Below are 12,086 nucleotides of genomic sequence, written 5' to 3' on the forward strand. Positions count from 1 at the left end.
GAATATCTGAAATGTTGTATAGAGGCCTGAAAACCTGTCTTGAGCAATATGTCTTTCTATTTATTATATTGTCCAATATTTCCATCCTTGTGAAGGCACATGGCTCAGTGGTTATGAGTTCTATTCCTGGGCCAGGCTGTGCATTGTGTTCTTGAGCAAGACACTTTATTTTACCTTGCTCCAATTCACTCAAATCTAGAAATGAGTTGCAATGTCATTGGTGCCAAGTTGTTTTGGTAGTCTCCTTTCCCTTGGACAACATCAGTGGCATGGACAGGGGAGACTGGTATGCATGGGTGACTGCTTGTCTTCCACAAAACAAACTTGCCTGGACTTGTGCCTCAGAAGGGAATTTTGTAGGTGCAATCCTATGGTTACTCATGACAGAAGGGGGTCTTCACCCTTCTACCCAATCTTTCAAAAGGAGTAGACAATTACAAAATAGTTCATTAAAAGAAACATATACATACATGTATATAGATATTTTTTTTATTCTTAATATTTCAAAAGGTAACAAAATATTAGTAAGAAAATAAGGCACAATATTCCAAAATTCTTCTGGTGGCAATCTATCAATATTTTATATAAAGCCCCAATTTATATAACATACAAATTGTTTTGTATCTCTTTTCTTTTCTCTCTAGATACTGAAACTGAATCTAAAACAAACTTTTGCTTTTGTTTTTCTCTTTTGTTTTGTCATGTTGTTCTTTTCTGATGAGGTCTGTATCAGAAATATTCAATATTTAAGCATGATAGAATAATGTGCTTGTCTGATTAATTTTCATTTCTTTTTTGTTTTCTTATCCTCCTGCTCATTCAGCACAGTTATTCCAATAATTTCTTCAATGCTATTAATGGCCTCCTGGGAACATGAGGAATAGAAAATATCAAAATAAAATAAAGAGTAAAAACAATATTTTTTAAATAACAAAAACTTTTAATGAGAAATAAAGCAGTTAAAACAACAAATATTAACATTATCACACATAGTAACTATCATGCCACAAATATTATAAAAAATTTGTACTTGATAATTTCCATAGTTATTCAACTTGAATATTATCTAATTCAATATGCCAAGTTATCAAGGTTGTATAAAAGAAACACTGGTATTAGAATTGAAATGGAAGTCAACCATTTTAAGTCTGTAGCCTTTGCTTAAAGCAGCCCTGAAAAATTATCTGCTTTAAAATCAATTCAGTATAATGGAATTTCAATCTTTTTTTTTTAGATATGATATGCTTCCATCTCTGTCAGTTTAATACATTAAAATCAGATTTAAAGTTACAACAGTTGTATGTAGTATTATCCACTATATAAATTTGCCAGCACATATGGACTGTTAAAAATTTTAATATGATAATGACTATTTGAATAGCTATTCATAGCAGTGACCATCATTTGATAGTGTCTAAAAAAGATGGAATTTACATTCAGTGAGAGATAAAAATTAAATTAAAAAGAAAACAAAAACAAAGTTTAATCTTATGAATATTTGTTCCAAGAATAATTTTATGTCTGTTTACTTTGCTCTGAAAAATATTTTTATTTTATGGATTATTATTGGAATATTTTATTTCATGCTGAAATTATTTAAATTTAAAAACAAACATCTAACAATTGATTTCAATAAATATTATTTTGTTTGTAATTATTTTTTTAGTTTCCTTCTACACTATATTTTTCTGTCTACTTATAACTTTTATCAATATGCACTTGCTCATAATTTTTTCTATATTTTTTGCAAACAAAATCTTTCTTAACATACATTTAGAAGGAAAATAATATGAGGAAAGAAAAAGAAAAACGTTTTCCAAGAGAAATCAATGTTTAATAACAAAGATAATTCAAAAATACTAAAAAATATTGAAAATTTCATAATCAAAACTACTGAAACCAATACAAAACACAAGTAAATTCTGGGAAACAGAAATAAACTTGGAACATATTTTACAGTCACTATTTAATATCATTATATTAATAATGATGCATGAAATTACAGTTAAGAGGTGTCAGATTAATTGTGAAGATGTGATATTCATACCCTTCTAAAGAACAAAAACCAAGTTTCTAAACCTTGAATAATAGGTTAACACTTACCACATCAAGTCTAATGATGATGGTGATGGTGATGGTGATGGTGATGGTGATGATGAGGATAATGATGATGAGGATGATGATGATGATAATGATGATGATAAATAAATAAATAATGATGATGATAACAATGATAATAAAAATAATAATAGTTAGTAGATGATTTGAAGTGGGAAGTATGAAGGTTGTGGTCAATGAGGAGAGTAGATGTGATACCAATAATAATTGGCACACTTGGAAGTATCAACACTCAACTACCAATGTGGCTCAAAAACATTGGTACAAAGGTAAGGATAGAACATCTACAAAAGTCAGCACTGCTTGGAACTGCAAGAATTCTTCGCAGGGTTCTTGAAGTAAACAAGAGTCACCTCAGTCTGCTGGCTGTGGACAGCTGACACTTTCCATCATACCCAGCAAAATAATAAACTGCCCTGATGCAATACCAACCAGTGGCTCTCATGGCTTCCGATCTTAATTAATTGGATTGTTATCATTACATGTTTTTGTCTTGGTGTAAAACATGGGCTACAGCAAATATTCTGCTCAATACCACACATTTGCTTGTCAATTTCTTGACCTTAACCAGTTGAGTATGTCCCTTAGTGGCTAATAATATGTGCATCTCTAATCATGAACAGAAATAGTGGTGGAGCCATATGCTGAAAGTAATTCTTTGGGGTTTGAATAATTCCCCCCTGGAAACCTGGGTGTTTTGTTCATCATCCTAAAACAACTTCTATTCAGGGATCTTTTGCATTGGTTGAGCCACTCAGCCTGAAGAAAATTCTAACAGGAACCTACCTGCAAATTCATGTATTGTTTATCTTGATATGAGATCAGTATGTCGCGTGCATATGGTTGTAATGCATGTGACTGGTGTACCCATATCAAACAGGTAATAATGATGGGTATATTGGGCTTCATATATTCTAGGTAAGGGGGCTAATCAATTACATTGATCCCAGTACCCAACTAGTACTTATTTTATTGACCCTAAGGGATGAAAGGTAAAGTTGACCTCAGTAGCATTTGAACTCAGAACCTAAAGCCAGAAGAAATGCTAGTACAAAGCCAATAATCTGTAAAGGGATAGATGTAGTTAATTTCTTTTTTATATCATTAAGTGAAAGGTGGAGGGTAGTGCCCTTGACATTTGCAGGATAACCTAGTTCAGCACAGTTAATGTGATTGACATTCAAATTAAACTTCTCCATATTGTCACCAATGAGAGTGCCAGTGGAAATAAACTGCAGAGAATTGATTAGCAGCATATATATTGCAGGAATTGGCAAGTGAAGTAAAGTAGAGAAAGCAAGTGGTGACATATGTACATCAGTTGTCTTTGGGTGGAAGTAGTATGCAGTTTTCTTATTTTCAGAATCAGATACCCTCATAAAACGGTAAAAGAAATAGCAAAAGGAAACAACACAACTGTAATCAAATGACAGTATTGAGCTGTTGATGGAATCTTTGCAAATCAAATGAATTGTCATGTTAAGAAGTTTCCTAAGTTATTTAGCTGTGTAGCAGCACTACCCTAGGTGTATCAAACTTGAGTTTTGTAGAGTTTCAGCTTCACCAGTATTGAAGTATCTTTTAGTGCAACACAGGATACCTAGACTTTGGGATGCTGGTTTGGGAATGCTATAGATTATGAAGCCTAGCATTGATAAAATTTCTGAAATTTTAGTTGTATAATAGAGAAAGTATTACAAATATGTCTACTTACTATATTTACTGGCTGCATCCGAGTGTTATTGAATGGGATAAGCTGGCCCTATTCTGAATGGAAGATGACTACTAGATCTCTCTTTATAGAGTAAGTGCATAGTGTTGAGGAGTATACATAGATGTGACAAGAATATAATTAATGAACAGAAGAAACAATATGAGAGATGTAACAATTGAGTGTAGCAGAGTTGATGAAATGAATGACAGAGAGTATCCCACACTGCATTAGAACACTCTGAGAGGGAACCCTTGACCTGAGATAAGTGAGCAACTTTGATAGGATGCTTTCATGGTTGAAAGCTATATTGATGTCAAGACCAATAACATATTTAGCTGTGTAAGGGTTATAGATTTGCATACCAAGTGGGGTAAAATTAATCATACACTTAGCTGTCTAAGACAGATCAGAAGTGAAACACTAAATCTAATACATAAATAGATGAGAAGGAAGGAAGACAAAGTAAGCAGGTAGGTTAACAGAGAGAAAAGTAAAAAGTTGATAGATTTAAAACATATATAATCTCATTAATGTATGAATAATTTTGAGTTTCAAGTAAATTTCTTATTTATTTTAAATAAATAATTTATGTGTGATAATTTTAGTGTTTGTTCCTCATATTCATTATTTACATTCCTAAGATCTAACTAGCATGGAATGAAGTAAATGTAAATAAACAAATAGTACCAACCTTGAAATTAGTTTCTCCTTGCATGTTAGGGGATGATACTTCTTCATGTAGTGTGTTGAGGTTTCGAGCAAATGCAGCCAAACCATTGCGTAAGTCCTTACAAATGACCCTAAAAATATTTCCGGATTGTTAATCTTAAAATCTGCACAAGAAAATAATGCAACAAAGTTCTGCAAATGTAATTCTCTAAAGATAATATGCACAGATAACTTTATATTAATGTAGCAACAATAGTGCTGCCACTACCACCACCACTTTATATTAATATAGCAACAATAGTACTGCCACTACCACCACCACCACTTTATATCTATTTTTCTTCAATGCATGGATTTAACATGTCTTCCCTAGCATAGCGTCTGCCATTTAACTTTATCTAGTCCTTCATTGTCTTCACTGAGTTCACCCAACAAAGATCAACTTTACCACTTCTTTTTGTGTCTGTTCTCTTTACTCTTCCTCTTTTGCAGGTTCCTTACACCTGGATTGCTTGGCACCTCTTTACCCAACTGCTAACCTCCACACAATAAATATCCCCACCAGCAAACTCTTTCTACTACTTTCATAATTTGGCCCATCAGTTCGAACTTCTGTAGTTATTCCTTTCTAGAGTATTTCAGCTTTGCAGTTGATGACAATACTGTTATGTTAGTTATTTAGAATGAACCATCCAATTTAACTTGATTGACTATACAAGTGACTAGTAGAGATTACTTTCAGCATCTCAACTGCCTGATTGTCTGGCTGCTTTATTTCTCTTCATAATCTCTAACTTCAACTTCTTTCCTTGATGTATATATACTTGCTACCTGGTGCTGCTCTTTGCACTCACCAGTTTTCCTTTCTTTTGGGTTTGTGTTTTTCTTCTTTTATGGCTCAATCAACTATACCAGTACAGCAACATTTCATCTGTCAAAGTGAAACCTTACTACAATCACAGAAACTCACAGCTGTCATCTGTGAGCTGTATGAGGTTGGGCTGAAAAGTTCATATGAAGGAGTGATGTTACAGTTATGAAATCTTGCATACATTAATTTCAACTCTGTTTTTTTTAAGTGAATTGTTTCTTTCCAGCTAAACTTACATCTAGCTGTTCAAAGAACACTTCATTAGTGAGTAGTAGTGAATTCTCTTGAAAATGGAAAAAATTTGATTTCATGATGTTATCAAGTACCTACAGAAGAAGGGTTTATCCCCCCAATGACATTCATACTGACATGGCTGCTACGTTAGGGGATGACACTTCTGCTTTATCAACAGTGCAAAAATAGGCAACTGAATTTAGGAAAGGAAGGGAAAGTCTTAAAGATAAACCACCATATGAATGTCCTGCAACTACCACCATTGAGGAAAGCATAGATCATTGCATATCCCATGAGAGAGTTGAAAATACTCTGCATAATAAACTTGGCATTAGGAAGGCTTCATATTTGGACACCTGATCAGAAGCACATCAGGCTGATCACATCATGGGAAAAATCTGACATTGTTTCAGGCAGATCTGGATGGTTTCTTTGTATGTTTCCTAACCCACGATGAGTGTTGGGTTCATCACTTTGACCCAGAGACAAAGTGACAATCCACGCAGTGGAAACACCCCTCTTCACCTACTCCAAAGAACTACTAAAAAGAAGGCCAAGGTCATTTCAAGCAGGGAAAGTGATGGCCTCAAGTTTTGGGGATGCATTGTGTTTATTGACTTTCTTCAAAAGGGCCACACCATCAATGAAGAGTACTATACAAACTTTCTGAGGCAGTTGCAAAAGGCTATCAAGACAAAACACCAAGGAAACAGGTCTTGTTTCATTAGGACAATGCTCCAGTACACAAGTCCTTGGTTTCAATAGCTGCTGTACTGGTGATCACCCTCCCTATTCTCCTTGTTTGGCCCCATCTGACTATCACCTCTTCCTCAGCAGGAAAAACCAGTACCACAGTGATGATGACATCCTATTTTCTGTTAATGACTGTTTTAACCAACAGGAGTATCAAAAATAGCATGATTTGTGTTTGTATCCAAAGTTTGTCCTCATTAGATGTTTCATTGCCAATGATTAACACTTGCCATCTTGTATGCTTTTATTGTAGATCATACAGTGCAGTATGCTGTATTGAATGTTAAATAAAAACTATCATAATATCACACCTGTCTTTTGTATATTGTCTTACATCAATTTATTTGACATTCAAAGGGGAGCAATTTCTTTGACCAGAATGCTTTGATTCTTCTGATTCTCTTGATGCTGCAAAGAACTAGAACCACTGGCACTAAACTTTCAACAATTTCTTATCCACCATTGAAGATCAAAATCCTGATAAACTCCACTTGCTGACCAATTTTGTGGCTTCACCAGTATACAAATATATTGCAGAATGTCCTTATTATGAAACTGCTATTGAAACTCTTGAAAACTTGTATGTTAAACCAAGAAATGAGATATTTGCTAGGCATATTCTCACTACTACAAAACAAGAACTGGGTCAAACCTTATACCAGATTTTACAAAAGCTTAAAGGACTTTCCAAAGAATGCAACTTTAAAGTTGTTATTGCAGAAAAGAATTGTGAAGATGCCATTCAAGATGCATTCATCAGTGGTCTAAGCTCAAATCATATCAGACAGATTGTTGAAAAATAAAATTCTTGAACTTCAAAGGGCTTTTGACCTGGCTCGATCTCTTGAAATGGCTTACACAACCCAAACTCCCCATGGTGGTATCTCTTTGACCAAGAATACTGAATCTGAAGATATGTCATCTACAACAGCAGCAGTGAACTCCTTAAAATGTTTTGTTTGTTTTTTGTAGTTACTTTCCCCATCCTAGGTCAAAATGTCCTGCACTGAATGCCACCTGCAAAAGATGTGGTAAAAAGGGACATTTCTTAAAGGTTTGCTAATTTAAGCCTAATTCTATGTGGTCTGAATTTGTATCTGCCACAGATCTTCAATTGAGTACAGTTATTACTGCAGCTGCACCTACTAGCCTGTCTAAAGCTATCATCAATATTTCCATCAACAATACTTCTATCAAAGCTCTTGCTGACACTGGAAGTTCTGATAGCTACATCTGCTCTGATCTTGCCAAATCCCTGGAACTAAACACTTATCCTTTAGAGACAAAGATTTCCATGGCTTCCCTAAAACTTTCAAGTGTAACAAAAGGAAATTGTTTTGTGCAGCTCTGATGCCAAGGTCAAGTGTATGACAATGTAAAACTTCCCTTGTTACCCGGACTATGATCAGATGTTATACTGGGACATGATTTCTTGAACCAGCATGAAGGACTTCAGATTTCTTTCAAAGAAGAAAAGCCTATTTTTTCTGTGTGTGGAATAGCAGCAGCAAAGGTTGAAGCACCATCCTTATTTCACAACCTGGCCCTGGGTTGCAAACCAATTGCAACAGTCTTGTTGTTTTTCAAAGCCTGATGAACAGTTCATTGACTCTGAAATACAAAAACTGTTATGTGATGACATCATTGAGCTTTCAAACTTACCCTGGACACAAAAAAAAGGCTCATAGTTAATTACAGTCAGACCATTAACCACTTCACTCAGCTCAATGCTTATCCATTACCAAGAATCGATGAAATGGTTGAGAGCATATCAATGTATGAAATATACAGTACATTAGATCTCCACAGTGCCTATCATCAGATACCAATTAAGGAAGAAGAGTGACATTTTACAGCTTTTGAAGCCAAAGAGAACTTGTACCATTTTAAGCATATTCCTTTTAGGATCCCCAATGGAGTTGCCTGTTTTCAACGCATCATAAACAATACGAATAGAGACAAGAAGATCAAGAATACTTTTGCATAATTGGATAATATTACCATCTGTGGAAAGAATCAAGAAGACCATGACAAAAATTTTGTGCACTTCCTTGACTGTGCTAAGTATCACATAACCTTCTATGAAAAGAAGACCATTATTAGTGCAAAGGAAATCAAGTTACTTGGGTTTCGAGTATCAAAAGGAAACATCAAATTTGATCCTCAATGACTGCAACAGTTCAAAGAACTTGCTGATCCACATGATTCCAAATCTCAAAAAAGAGTCATTGGCATGTTCTCTTACTACTCATCATGGATTTTGCATTTTTCTGATAAAATTCATCCTCTGATAAGAAATAAAACATTCCCCTTACCAGTAAAAGTGAAAAATGCCTTTGAGTATCTGAAAGCAGAAATTGCAAAAACAATTGTTATGACTATTCACTTGACTCTGCCCCAAGTGGTTGAGACAGATGCCTCAGACATAGCAATCACAGCAACTCTTAATCAATGTGGAAAACCCGTTGCCTTCTCCTCAAGATCACTGAATCCAAGTGAAAGGAATCACTCATCGTAGAAGCTCTTCAAAGGTGGAAGCATTATCTTATTGGCAAGCATTTAAAATTAATCACAGACTAAAAGAGTATTACTTTCATGCCCAGACAAGCAAATTCAAGCATGTCAAAATACAGCACTGGCATATTGAACTGTCTTGCTACAGTTACGATGTTGTCTACAGGCTTGGAACTGAAAATCTCGCAGCTGATGCGCTATCTCATGCTTCCTGCTCTGCTTCCACCTCGGGTAGTTCTGATAGACTTAAAGAAATCCATTCCTCACTTTGTCATCCAGGAATGTTTCACTATGTTAAATCTAAAAACTTACCCTTTCCCATCGAAGAAGTGAAGCAAATGACTGTAAATTGATTTATTTGTTTCCATGTCTTCATTCTAAAGATTGTCTTGCATCTTTCTGTCCATCTTGTGTTTACTCTGATATCACAAATCCATAGTCAATGTTGAGTTGTACATTCTTCACCAAGAAAATATTTAGAATTTGTACAATCATCATCATTATTTTTTTAACATCTGTTTTCTATGTTATCATAGATTAGTCACTCTGACAGGATCTGATGGATCTGAGGACTGTCATGTTCCAATGCCTGGATGGTCTTCCTAATGACAACCACTTTGGAGAGTACTGGGTGGTTTTCTGTGGTACTAGTACTAGTGAGGCCACCATGTAGCTCACCTTGCATAAAGCTGCCTCCTTTTCAGCTGAGTAGAAAGGAAGGCAGCTTATGCTAGGTGATGAAAAGTATGAAGGAAGAGGCTGAAACTGGTTCCTTACTATAGAGGGTATGCATTATACAAGGTTCTGGAAAGTGAGATAAAGATAGTGGTGATGGGGTGTCAGAGTAGGAGCTGGGGACAGAAGAATAGGAAGGATGACTGGGTAGAGGTTACAAGAGAGAATGGAAAGAGCTAAAGAGGGTTAGAGATGGGATAAAGGATGCAAATATACTGTATGATGAGGGTGGGGCAGTTGATGACAAATATAAGATATATGGAAAGTAAAAAAGAGCAGATGGTGATTAGAGATTGGGTAATGTAGTGGAATAAATATAGTGAACGATGGAGGGATGATCAATAATACATATGAGCTGGAGGAAGGTCAGAAACATTAGATGCTGACTGGTAGTACAAAAGAGAGGAGAAGTAATATTACAATAGAGTTGCATGAAACTGCAATGCAGCAAGAGTGTGAGTGGAGAGAAAGATGTTGTGTGTGGGGTGAATAAGGCAAGTCAACAGGAAATGGTTTGGGGAAGACTGCAAAGAGTATGAGAGCTGAACAATAATAGGAGCAGGTCAATAGCAAGTGATTCACTGGAGAGGTGGGAGAGATAATTTGGAGAGGGACAATGTTAAGAATGAGATTATGAGAAAGATAGCTAGTAACATGGAAAAAATGATAAAATATATAGTTCTGCCCACATTTAATTACAGAAACAGAATAATGCAGTTAGGTAAGTAAGGGAGAAGTTAGTGACAAAAAAAAAAAATGAAGGTGTGGGGTATATGCTTTCAGAACTTCAGTTTTATTGAGAGGAGCAAAGTTTTTTTAAGCATCATGTATTACTTGTCTACCTTAGGATTTTAAGTCTTAAGATCAGCCCTCACTACTTCATCTTATATTTCCCTGTGTCTCCTCTTCCACAACTTCTATCCAATTGACGCTTCCTCATACAACTGATCTCAACACACATCACATGACCATACCAGCACAGTCTTCTTTTATTCATGTACACTGACATTGCACATGCTAGCTGATTTTCTATCTTGTCTACACATGTCCTGTGCATTCAGAGTTCAATTCTCACAACCATGGACATTGTTGTTGATACACAAGAATCATACAGTCTGTCTTCCATTCTGAGAGTGAAACCTTTTTCTTTTGTCCCCAACAGTGGTATATACAAGGTGTGGACAATATTCGTTCATATGATGACTGTTTCAAAAAAAAATAAAACAGTGCTTTTACTTTTTTACATATATTCATCAAATTTGGGTCAGTTTGTCACCATGACACGCACTGTAGATCTCACTCAAATGAATCTGCTTTTGGCCTCAATGAACCCAACCAGACTACCTCAGACCTGGCCACAAACTTTCATCACTATCATATGTTTTAAGCCTCTGAAGGCCCTGGTAATCCTGGCCCTCAGTTCAACCTTCAAGTTGCTGCTAGAGTTGTTGTTCTCTCATTTCACTACACTCCACACAAGGAAGTCAAGTGGGTTGCAGGCAAATGTCAGGTGCTATGTGATCAAAGAAATTCTCTAACAGCCAGGTTTGAGTCTTCCAGCTGATCACAGAGTCTTGCTGCCACTTGTACGGTCTCCCTGCAGCTACCCAGTCAATCCAGAACTTCACCACCTTGCTCAGAACATGGATATAACTGTCGGTGTTCAGCCCAAGGGTCTCAGGGAAGAAGTGAGGTGGTGTGACATCACCTTCATTGCTGATGACACTAAAGACCAAGATTGTTGCTGGAAATTTCATGTGCATAATTTTGGACATGTCCTTGGGTGAGACAGCAAACCACCTCTTGTTCTGGGAGATGATCTGGTTTTGGCAGAAATTCTTCTCACCAAAGAAGAACTGCAGAATGACTGGCTCTAACAAGTGTTTGAACTTGTTGATCATCTTCTTGTTGTGCTTGAGTCGTTTTCACTACACTGCCTTAGACAAAAATTGTCCCTTCATTATCTTGTATGAAAATACCATCATGTTTTTCATCCACACGCCTTTCTTCTGTGCAATGGCAAGTATCAACTTGCTGAGACCATTGTTGATGATCTCCTGGATTTCAGGGACGAATTCCCATGTTCTGATGGTGTCAGATTGTCGACCATGAGTTTTCCTCTCTGTTGTTGCCTAATAGTTGAATCTTGAATCTTCCAGCTCCTTTCTGACTTTTTCCACCATCCTTCTGCTGATATTGAGGAAACCTGAAATCTTCTTTGTCCTTCAGGCACATATTCCAAAGAGAAGTCCATGCCTCTTCCACAAATTGGAGTGTTCAAAAGTTTCCAAAATTTTCAATTATTATGCAAAAAAATAAAGTAAAAATAGTTATTGTTTTTAAGAAAAAAAAGGCCAACAATGAAAGTAAAAAAAAAATATGTGCAAAATAAGTAGTTGAAAATTGCAAACAAATACCATCCACACCCTGTAATAGCTGTACATGCATATATTTATATATATATATATATATATATAT

General features: G+C 35.7%; 1 protein-coding gene across 7 annotated transcripts in view; it reads right to left on the reverse strand.

The window, feature by feature from the left end:
• Positions 1–449: 449 nt before the first annotated feature.
• LOC106869551 (IQ domain-containing protein H) overlaps positions 450–12,086 on the reverse strand; it is a 616,433-nt gene continuing 604,796 nt past the window's right edge. For 3 of the 7 annotated variants that reach the window (XM_052972136.1, XM_052972130.1, XM_052972132.1), the window contains 2 exons: positions 4,524–4,632; positions 453–865 (listed from right to left, as the gene is read on the reverse strand). In XM_052972136.1, coding sequence (XP_052828096.1) covers positions 785–865; positions 4,524–4,632 — 190 coding nt within the window. In that variant the 3' untranslated portion in view covers positions 453–784. Of the gene's footprint in view, positions 866–4,523; positions 4,633–12,086 lie in introns of all 7 variants that reach the window. The other 4 variants (XM_052972134.1, XM_052972135.1, XM_052972133.1 and 1 more) reach the window with 3 other exon arrangements.

Source organism: Octopus bimaculoides, chromosome 12 (genome assembly GCF_001194135.2).
Source record: "Octopus bimaculoides isolate UCB-OBI-ISO-001 chromosome 12, ASM119413v2, whole genome shotgun sequence".
NCBI classification, from domain to species: domain Eukaryota; kingdom Metazoa; phylum Mollusca; class Cephalopoda; order Octopoda; family Octopodidae; genus Octopus; species Octopus bimaculoides.